General features: G+C 32.3%; 1 protein-coding gene across 1 annotated transcript; it reads right to left on the reverse strand.

The window, feature by feature from the left end:
* Nucleotides 1-6,535: 6,535 nt before the first annotated feature.
* LOC122277233 (protein UNUSUAL FLORAL ORGANS) lies at nt 6,536-8,742 on the reverse strand. The gene has a single exon (XM_043087164.1). The coding sequence runs from the start codon at nt 8,114-8,116 to the stop codon at nt 6,791-6,793; it is 1,326 nt and encodes a 441-aa protein (XP_042943098.1). The 5' UTR covers nt 8,117-8,742; the 3' UTR covers nt 6,536-6,790.
* Between the last annotated feature and the right edge of the window lie 13,540 nt (nt 8,743-22,282).

Genomic DNA, 22,282 nt, shown 5'->3' on the forward strand with positions numbered 1-22,282 from the left:
TTACTCTTCATAAAGAATTTAAATTATTTTAACTCGACTCAAGCCTAAGTGGGTCTAAAGGGTACTAATGTTTTAATTTTATTGGCTATTATAAAACTCACGGTCAAAGGTGATTTATTTGGGCATCAAACTGTATTGCAGAAATTTGGAAAAAGGCAGCCGACCAAGAAGTTCAGCAAAAGAAAAAGAGTGTCAAAAGAATGATGATTGTCCTTGCTTTATTATGTAAGGAAAAAAAAAAACATTTATTTGCATGCTCTTAGACACCAACTATTCTGTTTACATAAAAACCTTTCACATCAAATTCAAAGACGCGTTTTAATTATTAGCAGTTATAAATCCTACCCTAAGTATACACCATAACTTTTGTACAGGAGTTTGAACTCAAAAGTCAAAAGTGCACCTGATGCGTGTTGTGTAAGAATAATAAAATATAGAGTAAGAGCATAAAAAAAAATTACTTAAAAAGAAAGAAATATTTGAGTAGGATGAGAATCTTTTGGTCTATGTCTTTTGATTGCCTTTTTGATGGTGTACGCATGCCTTCTATTTATAGGTTAGGCTAGGTTAGGAACTTTTTAACCGAGTTATACTTGAACTATTTCTTCCATCAAAGAATAGGATATGGCTTATCCATTACTAATTGTTCAAAATGAAACTCTTAACACTCAAGTTTAAATTTAAAATTCGTAATAGATAAAATATTATCAAAATTTGATAGGCAAGAGGGTTACTCTAAATAGAACTCTAACATTCTCCCACTTGATCCTCATGTCACACAAGTTTCCATATATGGTGATAGAAAATTAAATATAGCCAAACATTGTTTATTTCAACTAGTTATAGAACACTCCCACTCAGATAAAGAATATTATACACGAATCATGACAGTAAAGCCTTTATAAAGTTAAGCCATCCCTTCCATGTATCACATGTACAATACCCTTAAATAACTACCATATGAGCAAATAACTTTATGAATGAACTTCCAATAAGTCATTTGGGTCCTACTTTATATAATTCCCATGGATAAAAATAATATGCACAAAACAACTTTATTCTCCAAAATAAAACCAAAATAAATATTGTATATCTATAGACCAAATAAAGAGAAACTAAACATAAAATAAGTTGACAAGTCCCATATTGTCCACATGACCTTTGAATTGTAATACCGATAAGCCTTTGGTCATGGGATCTGCAATCATCAACTCATTACTTATACGCTAAATAAACACCTCATTCCTCTTAATGCTCTCTCTAACACTTAGCTACTTGATGTCGATATGCTTACTTCTGCTACTGCTTTTATTGTTTTTGGAGTTGATGTCGATATGCTTACTTCTGCTACTGCTTTTATTGTTTTTGGAGAAGAAAACTGTAGCAGTTCTATCACAGAAGATCTTTAGTGGTCTCTCTACTAAATCAACAATCTCAAGACCACCAAGGAAATTCCTCAAGCATAAAGCCTGTGTAGTAGCTTCATAGCATGCTATGAATTCTGCCTCCATAGTAGACGTAGTAACAATAGTTTTCTTACAACTTCACTAAGATATAGCACCCCCAACAAATAGAAAAATATATCCAAAAGTAGATTTTCTGGTGTCTACATATCCGGCAAGATTTGAGTCTGAATAACCAACCACCTCTAATCGATTAGCGTGTCTATAGGTCAATCTGTAATCCTTGATTCCTTGTAAATACCATAAAACTTTCTTTGCAACTTTCTAATGACCCAATCCTGGGTTACTTTGATATCGATCCAATAATCCCACTGTGAAGCCAATGTCAGGTCTAGTGCAAACATGTGCATACATCAGGCTTCCTATTGCAGATGCATACAGTATCCCTTTCATCTGCTCCTACTCTAATGCATTTTGAGGGTATTGGATTTGACTAAATGCATCCCCTTTGACAATATGTGCCACCGAAGCCTTGCAACTCTTCATGTTGAATCTCTCCAAAACTATTTCAATGTAAGCCCTTTGAGACAATCCCAAAATTATTTGTTCTCTGTCTCTATGAATCTCTATGCCAATGACATAAGAAGTTTCACCTAAATCCTTCATTTCAAAGTTTTAATAAAGAAACTGCCTGGTGTCGTAAAGCAAACCCAAATCACTACTTGCAAGCAAAATATCATCTACATATAGGACTAAGAAAATGAATTTACTCTCACTGACCTTAAGGTATATGCACTGATCAACAAGGTTTTCAATAAATCCAAATGAGTTAATAACCTTGTGAAACTTTATATACCACTGGCAAGAGGCCTATTTAAGTCCATATATGGATTTCTTTAATTTGCAAACTCTCTGTCTGTTTTCTTTAAAACCCTCAGGTTGTAACATATATACCTCCTCTTCAATATCCCCATCTAAGAATGTTGTTTTCACATCCATCTGATGTAATTCTAGATCAAAATGAGTTACTAATGCCATGACTATTCTAAATGAATCCTTCTTAGAAATAGGAGAGAAGCTTTCGTGTTAGTCAATGCCTTCATTTTGAGTAAATTCTTGAGCTACAAGTCTAACTTTATGTCGTTCAACATCACCAGAAGCATCCCTTTTGGTTTTATAAACTCATTTGTAGTCAATAGCTGCTGCTCCATTAGGTAAGTCTATGAGATTTCAGACTTGATTTTTAGCCATAGATTTCATCTAATCTTTCATGGCACCATACCAAGATGTGGAATTATCTCCACTCATAGCCTCTGAAAATGAGCTTGGATCTTCCTTAGGTCCAACATCAAAGTCAAATTCTTGAAGATAAATCATATAGTCATTAGAAATTGCTGGTCTCCTTACTCTTGATGATCTCCTTAATACTACTTCCTCTGTAGTTTAGAAGTTGGTTCTGCTTGAACTTACTCTTCATGAGTTGACTGTTCTTGAAATAATTGTTGTTCAAAGTAATCAATTTGATCTTCTCTTATCATAATCATATGTCCTTCATATGAAGGAGTTTTAGTCTGCTCTTGTGTTTCCTCAAATTGTAACTTACGAGGATAAGCACTCCCACTAGGTTCAGCATTCTCAAAGGAATTTGGCATTTCTACTCTCAACAATTCTAGGATTATTTGAAAGACAATAAAACGTAAAACCTTTAGAGTTTACCGGATAACCAATGAAAAAACCACTTATCGTTCATTAGGGTGCTAGCTAAAGCCTTGTTAGAGTGAACAAATTGTTCCTCAACAATCTTCAAGAATGGTTTAGCATTATCAATTTTAGACCCCGAATGTTCTTATTGATGTGAGATTTCATGAACAACAAACATAAGCGATTAGATCAATCCCACCGTTTATTTTTAGAAATATGTGCTAGCGTACTTGATTACGTGAGGGCAAGTGGTTGGTCCACATGGAGTGCCTTATCAAGCTCTAAACACCCCAATTTTAAAAAGAAAAAAAAAATTCTTTCCAACAAGAGAAATTATCACCATTTAGCATCGGAATACGAATAATATCATCAAAATGTGAAATGGGAAATGTTAAAGCTGCAATAACCAAGAAACACTTTAATATTATGAATTTTAACTTTATTTAAATCAACCAATGTCAATTTAACCAATAGTAAATTTTAACCAACTATAAATAGTGGTTGCATTATATAAAAACTTACTAACTATCTAAATAATAAGATTAGAATAATTCGATGTTAATGAATAAATTTTCCATACCTTTGAACATAGAAAAATCTACCACTAACACGAAATCATCTATCTTATTTTAATTAAACCACAAAATAATCTCCCTTTGGGGCCGGGCCACTAAAATAATAATTTAATCATAACACGTATGCTAATATATCTTTATAAAGTTAAAACTTTATATGATAATCGTTATAAATTAGAATGCTTTGGCTACTCAAAAGATACTCCAATAATCAACCTTACATGATTATTTTTTAATAGATAAGGATGTTTTGGCTACTGTCAAAATGTTTCAAATAATCATACCCTCTAACAACGTACCATGGGAAAAACAATATATATTGATCTACTAAAAATTAATATAAAAAATAAACAATCCAAAACAAGTCCAAGAGTAAAACCCTTTTTCTAAATAATAAAATATTATTTAAAAATCAATATTTTATTCTTTTAAATTGGGTAGGTCAAAATTATTCTCTGTGGATCAATATTTTACTGAACATATATCATATTCCAAAAGTTGGCCTTTATAGGGTGCCTTTTAATAAGGACAAATTTTTCTTAAAAGCCAAAGGCCTAATAAATCCAGAAAGTTTTAAAAAGCTGAAACCTCTAATAAGTCATTAAAGTCTAATAAGGCCAGAATTGATAGAAGACCAAATCAAACCAAAAGTAAATTTGTACTTGGTTCATACTTTTTTGTAGGGCTGTTCACCCGATTTGACCTGGACCGTATTAGTATTATTCCGACCCGACTCACTTGTTTCCACTACCGAATGTGGCTTTTCCGAACCGTTACCCGTTACCCGTTTATTCGACTTGTTTTGTTTCGGGTTTTCCGTTTTAATTTATTTGGTATGCTATAAGACGTTCGTTTCACACCTTCTCTCTTCGAATACCCGAACCCAAATGGTTCACCTTCTTTGCTTTCAAGCCAAACCCAAACCAACATTCCTCTGGTTTCTACAAGCTTCTTTTCGATAATGATAACGTCCTCTGCCTTCTTTATGATGGGGCTAAGTTTTCCAGTATTTACTGGCCTGAACCATGGGTTTTGCGCTGGCAAGCTGGAAGGTTCGCGTACAACAGCAGTAGAATGCCAGTGCTTGATTCCTTCGGGAACTTTAATTCTTCTGATAAATTTACATTTTTGACAGTCGACTACGGTCAATTGCTGCATAGAAGATTGATAGTTGATTACGATGGTAATCTTCGGTTGTACAGTTAGGACAAGGAGGGCGAGATGTGGATTGTTTCATGGCAGGTACCTTGTATTTTATTCATGGTGTTTGTGGGGCTTTGAGTGTTCGTTTGACCCATTAGAATTTCTGCATTTTATAAAAAAAAAAAATCATTAAAAAAAAAAAACCCTGATTCAGATCATCCATGGCTTTCTCGCTGTTGCTAACGGTCACCAAAATACACGGGCTCATTTGTTTTGTGTTTCTTTGAGATTTTGCAAATTTGTTTTGAAGTGACTTCCATTTGGTTTCAGATCATCATGTATTCGACAAATGCTTGCCTGCTAGGGTTTATGAGCAAGGAGGAGAGAGCAAGAGAAACGGGTATTGGGTAATTTTCGATTAAGTCAGAAACGGGTGCGGCCATTTCCACTTTCGAAGAATACTAGAACGGTTCGAGTTTTTTGTGTCAGTTCGGGTCGGTTAAATCGGCCGGTTCAGAATAGCAGTTTATTTGTTCACCCCTACTTTTTTATAAACAAACTAAAGGTCATAATCACATGGTTTCTCTTTCTTTTTCTATTTTTTATCTTTTATCTTTATTTTTTATAAACATTACCAATCAACACCTTGATCAATTTTATCGTAAAAATGAATAGTATTACTAAGTTCTTAGAAAAGATTCTTCTTTCCTAAACAAAACTTCAAGGTTTCCATGAAAAATTGGAGTGTCACAATGGCCCCGATTAAGTTCCAATATCCTAGACAAAATTGCCTTAGACTGTACGTAGTCATAATCTCCTAGCAAAAGACTACAAAATTTCTCATATCAAACCAAATTTGATCTCACAAAAAAAACACAATAATATTAAATTTTCATGCTCAAATAAGAAAATACATATATCTTAAAAATTTGAATCAACAGGCATGAAAGTGACTCTGATAGCACATGTAAGAATAATAAAATACAGAATAGACGACAACAAAAATAATAAATTACATACCTCATGTTCTAGCGACTCAAGAACAAGAAAGAACCTAAAGAAAATCCACTTAAAGAGAAATACATATTTGAGTAAGAATAGAATGTTCTGGCCTATGCCTTTTGATTGCCGTATTGATAGTATACACAAACCCTCTATTTATAAATTAGGTTAGGAACCTCTAATATAATTAGACTTAAAACTATTCCTCTTATCATATAATAGGATAGGACTTTTGTTCAAAATAAAACTCTTAATATCCTAGTTTAAATTTTAAACTCTTAACAGAAATTTTTTTTATCAAAACTTGCATGCAAAAAGGTCAAAATAGAACTTTAACATGTATAACTGTGATCTACCTAAAATTTTAGGAACTGAGGAAGCCATTTTTTTTTTTTACTAATCGTTTTCAACTGTTCCACAGCATACACGTGCATGCACAACACACCCACGGTATCCGTTGCGTTGATCCACGTATATGCCAAAACACAATGGAAAGTCCAAAAGGATCGGGAGGAGAGAAACTAGTCATCGAGCTAATTGGTTTAGGTCTTTGACGATGTAGACGTAACCAATTAAGAGCAGTACTACTTATAGGGTGACAATACCACAGGCTAAGTTTTTAGATTTGGCATTTTGTTGTTGCATACGTACAGTTGAGCTTTTGCAGTAAATAGAATACTTGAAAATCAAGCCAGAATCAGTTTCAAGAGATTCAAGACGCAAAATGGTACTACCTGATCATCGGTCTTCACATGACACAATATGAGAGAGCTGACAGAAATCAATAGAGCTGAGAACATTACACAACTGCATGCTAAAAAAGGATCCTAAACATCTGAAACGTACTTCCTCCCTAAAATTACATGATGATCTTGTACTACAACTACATATATTATTTGAGTACCACCCATTGCAGCCTGCTGCTACTACTTGAGATCAGTCACCAGATTCGAAACTAATTAGCAACTAACCATTGTAAGTCTGAAATGGTAGGGTCAACTGGTCCAGAAGTCCAGTGACTGGGGTGGCAAGCCTAGGCTCATAAGCAAAGCCATGCAATTCACCATTACGTCCATTGTTGCTGCTGCTGCCACCACCACCTTCTTGAGAGTAAGGACATGGAGGAATCCACAGCCACCTCTTTTCGCAGACATCCAACAGCAAAGCCTTGTCCGACCCTCGTATCATAATCACAATAAAGTCTCCATGTCCAACACAGTCGAACCCATTTCCACCTTCCAACTCAGCAAACTGGATGTAGAGTTGCTGTGGCATTCTTTCGACTTCCACCCACGTAGTCCCGCATGCTTGCAAATCCCACAGCCTCAAACTCTTTGGTACATTTAGTTTGCTTTTCTCAACTGCTGCAACTAAGAGGAGATTTCCCCTACTCTCGACCAAGCTTGGCGATCGCAGAAACCTTCGCATGGGAGCTTGAATCTTGCACCATATATTCGCTGCAACATCATGAGCTAAAACGCTAAATGGGTTATAGTTCATGCAGTAGAATTTTCCTCCCACGTAAACCATTCGACCTGACTCAAGGCTACATAGCCTTGGCAGAGAAGAAGTTGTACCCCATATTGAATAAAACCCACCCCCATCCATATGAAAGTTCTCGGCCGTTAAATTCTTGACTGCATAGGGAGAAATCATGTCATCCCCGGCAACCGTGATATCTATTGATGAAGGGTTAACGGTTAGGCCAATAGAAGGGAAGAGCCGGGGTCTTAGCGTGGGAGGCAATTGAGTTAGAGAACCAAGGATGGGGTTGCATAGGATTATGCTTTTTGGACCAGCCTCATCTGAAACCCAGCAAACTAAGCCACCGGAAGAAGAAGCAGGTGAAAACCCGGAGGGAACCAGAGCAAAGGAAAGACGATGCCATGCGATATCAATAGGATCAAAGAGATATCCTTCACAAGGTCCCCTATTGTCCCCATCTCCTCCACCACTTCCCCTATATATGTAGCTCTTGAGGGTTTTGTGCTTAAAGAATAGAAACCAATGATGGCGAGGAGATACTTGGAGGTATAATTCAAGAAAGCTGTCCGAAAACAAGAGTGCGTACCATCTCTTACAGACAGAACGTGCTCGAAAAAAGGCCGGTGGAGGGAGAAAAGCAAGCACACGATCGAGCAGCCTCTGTGGGAGTTTACTCCAGATCCTTCTGTCCATCCAGGGTGTAGTAATAGTATTTGGAGTGGCCCCGCTACTGCTACCACTCATAGTAGCAGTGAAAGTGTAGGAAAAGGGTAAGGGCGGCGTCATAGAGGGGTGAAAGGTCTCCATGTTTATGGCTTGGCTTGGAATTTTTTTTTTTTTTTTTTTTTTTTATTCAGTATAAAACTAAAGCGCTCCTGATCTCAGTCTTTCTTTCTCAGTGGAAACAGAAAGTAGAGCAAAGCCTTAAGCTGGAGAAGGCTTCCGTTTATGAAGGGATGCCATGCTTTTCATGTGAATAGAAGGGAAGATTCACTCTTTCTTCATCGAGAAAGAAAGGTGGCTAATATTTTTGCTTTTGGTGAGAGCTTGGAAGTCAACATATAAATGGAAATCTAAGAAGGCACCATGTTGGGAACGAAAAAAAAAAAGGTTTTTTAGTATTATTTCGGCAGGTTACTGCGAGAAACTGCTAGCAATCACCTATTCGGTTTTCTCATCATTAGTGGGGTTGGAGAGAGAAGTAGAAGGAGGCAGCAGCCCCGCAGAAGACAACTGAAAACAGAAGAAAAGACGCGTTTCTAGCTAGGAAGAAAGGTACTAAAACTCATGAAGTTTGGTTGGGCTTGGACTGTTTTGTTCGGATGGGGCGGGACAACTGACAAGTGTTTATATAACGTGGGGTTGGCATATTTTTCCGATTTCTCTTTGGTTTCTTTTACGACGTTTCTTTTTGCGAGAAAATGAATGGCAGGGATTCGGATTGATCTATCTATCTATCTATCATTTCAGTGTTGTTTTGTCATCGCCGAGGTAGGACCTAGGAAGGACAGCAGATCAGAGAGGTAAAGTGCCAACACGAGTGTACTTGCACTTATCATTCACACTGCGCAAACCCCTCCAAGTGGTGCACCAGCTCAAACTCTCACAAGTTGAACCAGCGCCAGTAACGTGAAGGATATTTCTTTTAAATTATATATATATGCAGCCGATGTAAAGATGGATAAAAACAAAAAAACAAACAGTAGAGGTTTTTCATTGCAGTCATGTGGTCATCCTGAGGATCAAGTACAACAAAATCCTAGCACCCATGATCGTGTGGCAAGGCGTGTACTCCTTTTCGTAAAATATCTAATAATATTTGGTCAGGCGTGAAGATATAATTAAACAAAACAATTTATATGTGTTAATTACGAACGTACGTACTAGTTTTGCTCTCCGACCCATATAATATACCTACCTATAGTCTATAGAGAAACGATATTATCAATCATAATCCCTAGCTAGCTAGCTAGCTAGAAGGCGTTGATCTTCTTGTCTGTTTGATGCCTGCGGCTTGTTCACCACAAAGATTCCGAGGTGCATGCGTAGGAAAATGAAATAAGAAAAACTATATTATAATAATACATAAACTTCTTAAAAAAATAAGAAATATTTTAAATTATAAAAGATCTTGGAGATGGCCCTCTGATCAGATTAATTCCATGCATGTCTTTATTCTATTTATCAATCTATATGTATATGAAACGTATTGTATAATTAATCATGCAAGTATATATACCGTCGATCTTCAATCATTATTAACATGTTGTCGTTGTTGTTATTATTATGTCCATCATCAAGTGACTTGCAAGAAGCGTAAAAAAAAATATATATATATATATATATAGCAAGAGCCTGCAGGCGCCACGTGTCTCTCTCTCGTAAATGGTGGAATGAAATAGAGTAACAGACTAACAGTAACAGATATAATTTTAGGATGCTTAAATTTTACGATTTTTTTTAAATAGAATTTATTATTAAAACCAAATTTTTTATATACATCTAAGACTTACCTTTTAAAAAGTTTTAAAATTTTAATTTATTTTTGGGTTGGAATGTTAGAAATTCCTTTTTATTATTTATTTTAAGAATGAAAATGATAGTATGCCTCTTAAATATATACATCCACTTATATATTTTATTTTTTCAATTGTTTTAATAGGTAAGAAAATGAATATTAATAAATTTATATTTCTTTTTTTAATAGTTAAAAATATTTAAAAATTAATTTTAAAAATTAAAATAATGTTGTATACAAATTTCAAATAGATAAGTCTCATACAAATTTTTTATAAAAAAGTAAATCTCACTATTAAATAATAGTTTCTTTTACACATATTTTTGGTAAAGTTTATATTTTTATAAATATTTTTTATAAGATTTTTCTATTTAAAATTTATACAAATCATTTTTTTTTTTTTAAAAAAACATATTTATATGCACATTGGGTATGACTGTCGTTTTAAAAAACACGTACCGGGTCCAGAATAATTCTATGATCAATGAGGTGACTTGATTGAATACTGACTGGTCAACCTCTAAAGTGACTTAATTAACTTAATTCAGTAAATTGATGAGCTTCGGCCTCAAATTAACGTCCTGGTTAACTAACATTCAAGCGTTAATTTGTGAATTGATTATCTGGAATCATTAGAAGAAAAATTTATTTATCATTATTTTTCTCATCATTATCACATCATCACATAATATAACATTAGATGATAGGTAAATAAATAAAATATAATAAATAATCTTTAATCATCTAATATTATATTAATAAAAGTAAAAAAATGAAGAGTTGAAGATTATGAAAATGAAAATTAAAAAGTAATTGGAACGTTTAAGCTATGTTTGATTGTTGAACTAAATACAACTTATTTAAAATCAATTATTGATAGAATTTATCACTCTTTCAATTTTTCATAAAAAGGTTAAACATATTTTAATCTATTTTCTATATTTTAAATTAAAAAGTTAAACTCATTTTAATGAGATTTACAAAATATTATTATTCATAATTCAACTCAAGTATTAATCTCAACACTCAAATGCAGCCTCAGAGTCTAGAGAATGGAAGACATGACCAATTACTCTGACTAATTGTAGATTTTCATCCCTTGTTTACATGTTTTAACCACAACATAACGGCCTCGTTTAGATTTAGAAAACGTTTCATTTTATCTCATTTTATAATTATAATTTTTTAAAATTTCACATAAATATAATAAAAATTTTAACTTTTTCAAATACTAATTCAATTTTTTCAAATCTAAAAATAATAATATTTAAAAATAATATTTTATTCAATTTTTATCTTTCATATAAAATTATGTCATTTCTAAATTGAAATCAATCTTAAATATATTAATAGCTTATGAATTTGGCATATTATAAAATAACGTTAAAAGTTAAATTTAATTGATTATCCAATTTCTAATATGACATCTAAACTACCAATTCTAACATTTTGCACAGTGATTCGAAATTTTAGATAAGTAGTTCGCATAGTCATAAAAATATTTCATAAAAATAAATTTAAATATGATTTTATATGATATATAAATCTACTTTATAATAAAAATAATTTTATAATTTAACATATTCTATTAAACTACGTCTTATATCCTATCAAATTATATTAATTTATAAATTTATTTTTATAAAATTATTTTATAGCTAAATTATTTCTCTTTGTAAATTACAATATGCAGCCTGTATGGTTTTTTAAGAATTTAAATTATCATATTATCTTCCCAAAAGAAAGAGAGAGGGCAAGGAGAGGGATGGTTATAAAAATGAAGAAAAGGCTTCGTTAGACGCAGTCGGCAAATACAGTCGGCATGCAGTTGGCTGTACGGAATAAATAAAAAAAAATTATAAAAATATTTTTTTTTCATAGTTGTACAGAATGAATAAAAAAAAATTATAAAAATAATTTTTTTTATATATAGGTCCCATATTAATTTATTTTTTTTAAAGCGACTACACGCCGACTGCATTTGTCTACTGCAAAAATCATTTTTCTTTGCTAAATTGTTCGGTTTGGCCAGTTAAAATTTTTAAATAAAAATTTTGAGTTTTAAAATAAAATATTAAAATTTTAATATTATTATTTTAGAATTTGAAATAGTAAAGAAAAAATTAAATTATTTATTATATTTTAAATAAAAATTTTAAAAAGAATTAATAATGAGATGAAAATTTTATGTTTAAAATAAAAAAATCTTAATGGCCTAACAAAAACTTGTCCTTACTAAAATTTTAAAATTTAAGTTTTAAATTAAATTATAATATAATTTAAAAAAATTTAAATAAAATTATTCTTTTTCAAAATATTGCATTTCTGACTATCTTTGATTAATTTTGGCTAATAATGGTTATTGAAAAATAATATATACAAATTTTAAATACATAAATTTTACGTAAGTTTTTCTTTTTTTAAGAAAGAATATATCATAAAAAAAATTAAAAAAAAAAGGAGAAAAAATTTTATTTATATTTTTCTATAAAATTTATATTTTCATTTAAAAAAATTATATATTTAAGATTTGTAGCTTCATTAGGTTATTACAAGCGTCGTTGTGATGAATCTGAATTAGGGTTGTGAAGAGCTGAGAGGCATCTTTGTCCGAAAGCAGTTTGTCAGATCATACGTCTAATCTCATATCCCATTGATGGGTTTTTGGCAGAGACAGGCGTGAACTACAAAAAGCTTTTTGGAAGTCAGTCAGTCCTTAGGAGATTCAGGTGCAGCTTATTAAAGCTGTATATACACGTACCCTAGCTACCTGGGCTACTCCTGTATGCTCTCTCCTCTTTCTTCTCTCTGAGCCACAATATTCTCTCTCTCTGTTTTTCCATTAGCCTGCTGGCTTTTGTTTGGTTTCGTTAAGAGAAGCAAATCTTAGTCAGAAACAGTCACAATGTCTTGTTCGTGTCAATCCCTTTACCGATTGGCATTTGTCTCAGAGTTAACCCTTTGAAAATGGTAAAAAGCGTCGTGTGCAGATTTGGAAGTGGTTTCTTCCTTTAAGAAATCTCCACATTTGGAAAAAAGCTTAACCGTTCATTTTTAGAAAATTGTGTTCACCTCAAGCAACCCCTCTCTCCCTCTCGATTTTTGTTTTTTGTTTTTCAATATCAAGTGGGTCTCTCCCACCTTTCTTTTTTAACCTACATACCACATTTTTCAACATATTTTACAATATATATTATTAAATAAAGATATTTTGATAAATAATGTTACTTTTATTAGGTTATTTATAAAAATATTTCTCTTTTTAAAATATCATTGTATAAAATATTGTAAAAAATTACACATATTTATCATTTTTTTTTTCCTTGCAACAAGATTTAAAAAAAAAAAATTATTATCCTCTCACCCATTTTCTACAAAGATCCTTTCTCTTCTCTATTCTCCAATTATTTAAGCTAGACGCTTTGACTTCCCCAAACTTCATGTTCTGATCTTCTAGACAATTGATTTAATTTATTGAATAAAGATGTGGAAATTAAAAAAAAAAAAATCATGCATAAAAAAACAGAATTTTATCAAAGAATCGTGGAAAAAAGTAACCTACATCATTCCTATGTTTTGCCAACTTTAGCCGAGGATCTTCAATACTTACAAGAAAACTTGTGAAGTATTCTTCAAGGAAAAGAAATCGAAAAAGTATTATTCGATAAAAGTTTTGAAATATCTTTTATTATAATATGAGAAATGATATTTATAGTTATAAATTGTAAAAATATCACATTCTTATTTTTTTTTAAAATAAATAAATATAAGATTTATATAAATAAATTAATTTCTTAATGGTGGATCTCACTTTTTTTTTTCAAAAAAAAATATAATATATATAATATTGGATAGAATGCATATTAGAATTTGACTAATTAATTATAAATTCCTTAATTATGTTTATCGGCCGTTAATTAGAAACTATATGACTATAACCATCACCCGACAACTCCCATCTTATTGCTTTGAACCACAGTTTCATATTTCAAAAGCAAAGAATAATGTGGATTTATTATGGCATAAGACGCACAACAAAACTTGGAAAACTTGAAATAGGAAAGCCTTCATCCAGATTCCAAAAACAAGAGAAAAACACATGCAACTGAGAGCTAGATAAACCAATTCAATTCCATTCTTTGCTACTTCCTTAATTTCTCTCCGAGTTTCAGTCTCCTCTTATTACCAAATGTACTTGTAGCAGACAGACTTCCACCATCTAGATTAATTTGCAATATATAATCTGCAGAATATAATTATTTTCCTTGACTCCTAGCCTACTCTATAATTTTCATAGCTAGCTGCTTTATTTGCTCCCTTTTGTATTATATATTGTGGATGTTTATGTTAATAAGAGTCTAACTGGTCCGATTTAGTTCGGTTTTAGACATATTTTAGAATATAATCAATATATACCGGTTTTGAGATTTGAAAAATCAATATTGTACCAATTACACCCCTAAACTGGTATTTCCTATTTTATTAGTTCTATTCTAGTTCGGTCTGGTTTTTTAGGTATATTATATAGTATATATAATATAATATATAATAATATAGTGATAATATATTATAGCATATTCTAATATATATTTAATTGTATTATAAACTATAGTGATATATTATAATATATAATATAGCGATATATTATAGTATCTTATAATATATAGTGATATAGTATTAATATAACTATTTATACAATAGACTATAGTTATTTTTTTTTATGTACAATATAAAAAATCATATAAAAATACTTAATACAATAGAAAAAATTAAATACATATATGAACCGGTTCAGTGCAGTGTTAGAAAAAGGAAAAATGTAACCGAAAAAATCGAAATCAGGCCAATTTTAACCTGTTTTTAAAAAATTAAAATCAGTACTGGACCGAAACAATATATAATTTGTAGTATATAATTATTTTCCTTGACTCCTGGCCTACTCTATAATTTTCTTAGGTAGCTGCTTTATTTGCTCCCTCTTGTACTATATATTGTGGATGTTTATGTTAATTGGAGTGTAAATGGTCCAGTTTAGTTCGGTTTTAGACATATTTTTAGAATATAATCAATATATACTGGTTTTGAGATTTGAAAAATCAATATTGTACCAATTACACCTATAAACTGGTATTTTCTATTTTATTAGTTCTATTCTAGTTTGGTTTGGTTTTTTAGGTATATTATATAGTATATATAATATAAAATATAATAATATAGTGATAATATATTGTAGCATATTTCAATATATATTTAATTGTATTATCGACTATAATGATATATTATAATATATAATATAGCGATATATTATAGTATGTTATAATATATAGTAATATAGTATGAATATAACTATTTATTCAATAGACTATAGTTATTTTTTTTATGTACAATATAAAAAATCATATAAAAAATATTTAATACAATAGAAAAAATTAAATACATATATGAACCGGTTCGGTCCAGTGTTAGAAAAAGGAAAACCATAACCAGAAAAAACTAAATCAGGCCGATTTTAACTGGTTTTAAAAAAACTAAAATCAGTACTGGACCGAACTAATATATAATTTGCAGTATATAATTATTTTCCTTGACTCCTGGCCTACTCTATAATTTTCTTAGGTAGATGCTTTATTTGCTCCCTCTTGTACTATATATTGTGGATGTTTATGTTAATATGAATGTAACTGGTCCGGTTTAGTCCGGTTTTAGACATATTTTAGAATATAATCAATATATACCGGTTTTGAGATTTAAAAAATCAATATTGTACCAATTACACCCCTAAACTGGTATTTCTTATTTTATTAGTTTTGTTCTAGTTTAGTCTGGTTTTTTAGGTATATTATATGGTATATATAATATCATATATAATAATATAGTGATAATAAGCATATTCTAATATATATTTAATTCTATTATAGACTATAGTGATATATTATAATATATAATATAGCGATATATTATAGTATGTTATAATATATTGTGATATAGTATTAATATAACTATTTATATAATAGAAAATAGTTATTTTTTTTATGTACAATATAAAAAATCATATAAAAAATACTTAATACAATAGAAAAAATTAAATATATATATATATGAACCGGTTCGGTCCAGTGTTATAAAAAGGAAAACCGTAACCGAAAAAATCGAAATCAGTTTGATTTTAACCAGTATTTAAAAAACTAAAATCAGTACTGGACTAAACCAATATATAATTTGCAGTATATAATTATTTTCCTTGACTCCTAGCCTACTCTACAATTTTCTTAGCTAGCTGCTTTATTTGCTCCCTCTTGTACTATATATTGTGGATGTTTATGTTAATAGGAGTGTAATTGGTCCGATTTAATTCGGTTTTAGACATATTTTAAAATATAATCAATATATACTGATTTTGAGATTTGAAAAATCAATATTGTACCAATTACACCCCTAAACTGGTATTTCCTATTTTATTAGTTCTGTTCTAGTTTGGTCTGGTTTTTTAGGTATATTATATAGTATATATAATATAATATATAATAATATAGTGATAATATATTGTAGCATATTCTAATATATATTTAATTGTATTATAGACTATAGTGATATATTATAATATATAATATAGTGATATATTATAGTATGTTATAATATATAGTGATATAGTATTAATATAATTATTTATACAATAGACTATAGTTATTTTTTTTTATGTACAATATAAAAAATCATATAAAAAATACTTAATACAATAGAAAAAATTAAATATATATATGAACCGGTTCGGTCTAGTGTTAGAAAAAGGAAAACTGTAACCGGAAAAATCGAAATCAGGCTGATTTTAACCGGTTTTTAAAAAACTAAAATTAGTACTGGACCGAACCAAACTTGGTACTGAACCCAACCTACCGGTTCGGTCTGATTTACCGACTCACCAGTTTTTTTTCACCCCTATCTACGAATATGAATATGAGGAATTTTTCCAGCAATCTCCATGTTTACTCTTAACATGGCATCAGAGTCCTAATCGATCATTGTTTTCATTCTAGCCATTTCTCTATGGAAAATCATACAAGTTCTGTGTCTTCTCATGTCGTTGGCCTAGATCCATTATTTTCTTCATTCCTCTAACCACCTAGGTGCTATTCTTGTTTCCTCTCCACTCACATAAGAAAATTATTCTACTTGGCAAAGAGCCATGAAAATGGCCCTCAATGTCAAAAATAAATTTAGCTTTGTCGATGGATCCCTCGACACACCCATTGATTCGAAAGAATTGTCATCATGGGCACATTGCAACAATATGGTCTTTTCTTGAATCCTTAAACTCTTTTTAAAAATCATTGGCTTCTAGTGTGATTTATTGCAACAGCCCCACAGACATCTGGGTTGATCTTGAAAATCATTTTACACATAGCCACAACTCATGATTATTCAAGTTGAAATGTGATTTTAGTACTTTACATCAAGGTACCATGCCCATTGTTGCGTATTACAACACCATTAAATCTTATTAGGATGAATTAAGTGTCTTGACAAACCTTCCTGATTGCTCTTGCAGTGCCTTCAAAACATTACAACACTTGCAACGAACATAAAGAGTCTTTGCATTTTTAATGAGACTCAACGACTCTTATTTATAAATTTGGAGTCAAATTCTTGCCATGAACCCCCTTCCAAACGTTAGTAAAGTCTATTCTATTCTCAGTCAAGAAGAGCGACAATGTCTTTTACATCTTCCATGTCAACCAGCCGAATCCATTGCCGTGGTAGCCAATCGATCCAATCTTTTTCATTCCTCTACTCGTGCTTCTAATTCAAATGGGCATGGTCGTGGTTGACCGAAGTGTAGCATTGTGGTAATTTTAGGCATTGGAAAGATACTTGTTATAAGCTTCATGGCTTTCCTCCAAACTAGGATCACTTTCATGGGAACCAACGGTTTGGGAACAATAAATTTGGCGCTCCTACTCTTGCAAATAACATTGCCACTAGCCCAATTCCCTCCACACCTATAAAAAGTTCTATTCCAGGTTTGAATGTTTTCCAACACTACCAATTGATGGATCTCTTATCTTTCCTTCCTCCCACTTCAATCAACTTTGCTGGTAATTTTTCTTCTTTCTCTTGCAAATCTATTTCCTTTTCACATAGCCAAGATTGGGTTATTGATAGTGGGGTCAATGAAAAAATGGTGTTGGATTCCTCTTTGTTTCACACAACTCATCTTGTTGATCATGCTAACCCGAGCCAATTACCCACAGGTAAGGTGGTCCCATTACCCACTTAGGTCACATTTAGCTTTTCAACCCATTATCTTTAGATAATGTCCTATATGTTGCATTTAAATTTAATATTCTTTCCATCAATAAACTCGTCACCTCCTTGAATTGTGTTGCTCTCTTCTTTCCAACATTTTGTGTGTTTTAGGACCTACACATGAGAAAGTTGATTGGAATGGGTGAGCTTTGCGATGGACTCTACTATTTCAAACCAATCGGCCCCACCATACCTGTTGCCTTTAACACTTCACGTGTTACTTTTCCTTCATTATGGCACTGATGTTTAGTTCATCCATCTATTTCATGTTTGAATAAAGCTATGAACATGTATACTTCTATTTTTCATTGTGATGTTTATGTCCACGTTAAACAAACCCACCTTCTATTTCAATTAAACAACAATAAAGTGTTGTTCATTTCAATCGAATTTATTGTGACATTTGGGGACCCCACCCCCATCTCATTTTGGAGCCCACTATTTTTTGAAAATCGTTGATGACTTCTCTCGCAATATTTTCATGCTCTTGTTCAAAACAGTTTCACTGCACCATATATCACATTTGAAGTGATATAAGGACAAGAATTTCTATCTCACCACATCCAACAATTCCTCACAGACCGTGGAATAATTCATGAACGCACTTGCATTGTGACCCTTCAACAAAAAGGGTGTCGCGGAACATAAACATTGGCATCTTCTAAATGTTGCATGATACTTGCGTTTCCAAGCTCATCTTTCAATCTCATTTTTGGGTAAATGCATCCTCACTACCACCTATCTCTTCAATCATATTCCCCCTCCTACTCTTAGAAATAAATCTCCATATGAACTTCTTTTCCATCACCCATAGCCTACGATCACCTTTGTGTCTTTGGTTACCTTTATTATGCCCAAGCTCTACAATCTGGTCATGATAAATTTTCTCCCTGTGCTATCAAATGTATTTTCATAGGCTACCCAGTTGGTCATAAATCATATCATATTTATGATCTTGAAAACAAACGCTTATTTATCTCTTGGAATATCACTTTTATTGAAACAGATTTTCCTTTCTAAACTATCCCCCTAACTACACCTATCTCCACTCCTATACCCCTTCTGCTCCCTGATATACCTCTTTCCAATCCATCCTTTGACCCTTCAATTACAAAACCACCTACTGATGTAGCCTCTCTCCATCCCTCCCAACCCATCTCCTCTCGATCTCTCCGTCACTTCACACGACCTACCTACCTCCAGGATTATACTTTTCCTCCACTTCCCCATGGGTCCTTATGAGCACACTCATCCAATTCTTCCTGACTAGGTACTCCTCACTCTCTTGCATCTTTTATCTCTTATACTTGTTTTAATATATAATACTTGGCTTTTCTATCTGCTTTATCACATCATGAGGAACCCCAAAGTTATTCACAAGCTGTCCAAGTTTCTCATTGACTTGATACCATGGCTTCTAAAAAACAAGCCTTGGAGGATAATAATACCTAGACTCTTCAACCATTGCCTCCTAGAAAAAAACCCACTAGCTGTAAATGTATTCAAGACCAAGCTCAAATTCGATGGTGTCATTGAATGTCATAAGGCATGCCTCGTAGCCAAAGGTTAACACTCAGGATGAAGTAGGGCTGTAAGACTATCGTTCTAGATCAGAAAAACTGATCAGACTGGACTGATAGTCTTATTAGTTAGTCTCAGGGTATAATATTTTAGCTACACAAGACTGAGACCAACTGAGTGTATATATATTAAAATATATATTTTTATATATAATATATATTTTATATAGCAGTTGTATAAATTATTTATGTAATTTTCATCCAAGGGATCACCATTGACCATATATACAATAAAATTATTTAATATTCATTAACCATTTATAAAATGTTAAAAAGATCACTTAATTTTAATTTTACTAGTTTAATTAATCTATTGTATTAATTTTTTTTGTCAAAAAAAGAAAAAAGAGAAAAAATATTCATGGACTGACCGAACTGATAGTTAAGGGTCTGACCTGACAAAAATAATTGACCAAAATTTTCTATCTGTGACCTGGACTGAACCAAACCAATTGCACCTAAGTTGAGGCCTTGATTATTATGATACTTTTGTTTTAGTAGCAAAACTAGTCACTGTCTGTTGTGTTTTTGTCATTGTTGCAGCTCGTCATTAGTCATTACATGAACTTGACGTCCATAATGCCTTTCTCCATAATGACCTTGATAAAGAAGTTTACATTACCCTACCACTGGGATATTCTAAGAAGGGGGAGACACGAGTTTATTGTTTGAACAAGTCTATTTAAAGCCTCAAGCAAGCCTATTAGAATTGGTTCTCCAAATTTTCATCTGTTGTTACTTTGGTTGGTTTTACTCAATCTCATGCTGGCCAATCCTTGCTCACATGCTCTCAGGGTACATCTTTAACTATCGTCCTTGTATATGTAGATGGCATTCTTCTTGTAGGGGATGACACTCTAGCCATCACCAAATTCCAAAGCTTCTTAACTCAAAAGTTTCATGTCAAAGATCTTGGTAGCTTAAAGTATTTTTTGGGTTTAGAAGTTGCCTATTCTCCTTAAGACATCTTTCTTAATCAACGAAAATATGATCTTCACATTCCGAATGATAGTGGTCATGTTCGCTCCTGCCCTGTTGCCTTTCTTATGGAGCAACATCTCAAACTCACTGATCAAGATGGAGACCTACTCTTCGATCCCAGCTCCTATCATCACCTAGTTGGTCATTTGATCTACCTCACCATCACTAGGCCATATATATTGTTTATGCTGTCAACACTCTTAGCAAGTTCATGCATCCACCGCGCAAGCCACACTATGATGCTACAATTCGTGTCCTCCGTTGTCTCAAGTCATCCCCTGGCACTAGCATTTTTTTTTTCATCCACATGTGATTTTCAGATTTGTGATTACACTAATTCTAACTAGGCTAACTGTCCCACAACTTGTTGATCCACCATAGGTTATTTCATTCAACTTGGTACTAGCCCCATCTCTTAGAAAACGAAGAAACAAGTTATTGTCTCTCGTTCATTTGTTGAAACTAAATATAAAGTCATTTTTGCTACAACTTGTGAACTTGTTTGGTTGAAAACTCTCCTTATTGATCTTCTAGTCACTCATCCTCAACCAATGCACCTCTACCGCAACAATTAAGTTACCATTCACATTGCAAAAAATCTTATGTTTCATGAACGCACTAAGAATATTGATATTGATTGCTACATTGTCAGAGAAAAATTGCGTGCTTATTTAATCTCCACAACTTATATTTTCACTACTTCTAAATTGGCTGATACCTTCACCAAGGCCTTGAGTTGTGAGTAGTTTTTACATCTGATTAACAAGTTGGGCATTCGGGACCTTCATGCTCCAACTTGTGAGTAGAATGAAACCTATGAGTAGTGCCAAGAAAGAGGAGTTGGTGAAGAAGAAGATGGTGATGGGGCTTCGGTTTGAGAAGGGGATTTTTTGGAGCTTGAAAGTGCAAACAAGGGAGTAGGAGTTGGTGACGGGGAGGAGTCTACAACGAAAGAGGCGTTGAAGAGAAAAGAAAAGAAAATAAAAGAAAAGAAGGCCGTCATGTGGGAAAGAAGAAGTAGAAGGTCCAAGAAAAGAATTGGCTAAATAAAGTATGTAGGGTTAAAGAAATGATATAAAATTATATAACTTACTACACTAGCAAGTCATATTTGTAAATTGGGATGTTGTTACTGTATCTTATCGACTGGATGGTCGTTAAGTTAGCTAATCTAATGTAATCTAATTTACGGCCACATTAACTAAATAAAGAGTTTGATTGATAACATCACTTTTCATAAAAATAGAGGACTCAATCTCTACAGACAAACGTTCGAGAGACGAAGTCTTTTTTTTTTTAAATAAATAAATAATAAGGAAACCGAAAAGAAAAATTGTAAGATAAATGCAAAAAAAAAAATGAAGAAAAAAGAAAAAAAAATTACAGTTTGAACCAATTTCGATAGATTTCAGAATTTGTGATAGCATATGAAGGCAACACACTTGTTTATTAATTTTCAATCACAAAGGTAAGATCTGAAAGGTTTAGTAGTGGCGAATTTGGTAATCTGGCACGTGTGTCGAGAAGAGTTGTTTGAAGAGAACCACATGTGGTGATTTTTGCAAAACCACCACTTTCTTCTGGATAATT

This window comes from Carya illinoinensis, chromosome 9 (genome assembly GCF_018687715.1).
Source record: "Carya illinoinensis cultivar Pawnee chromosome 9, C.illinoinensisPawnee_v1, whole genome shotgun sequence".
Classification (NCBI taxonomy): Eukaryota; Viridiplantae; Streptophyta; class Magnoliopsida; order Fagales; family Juglandaceae; genus Carya; species Carya illinoinensis.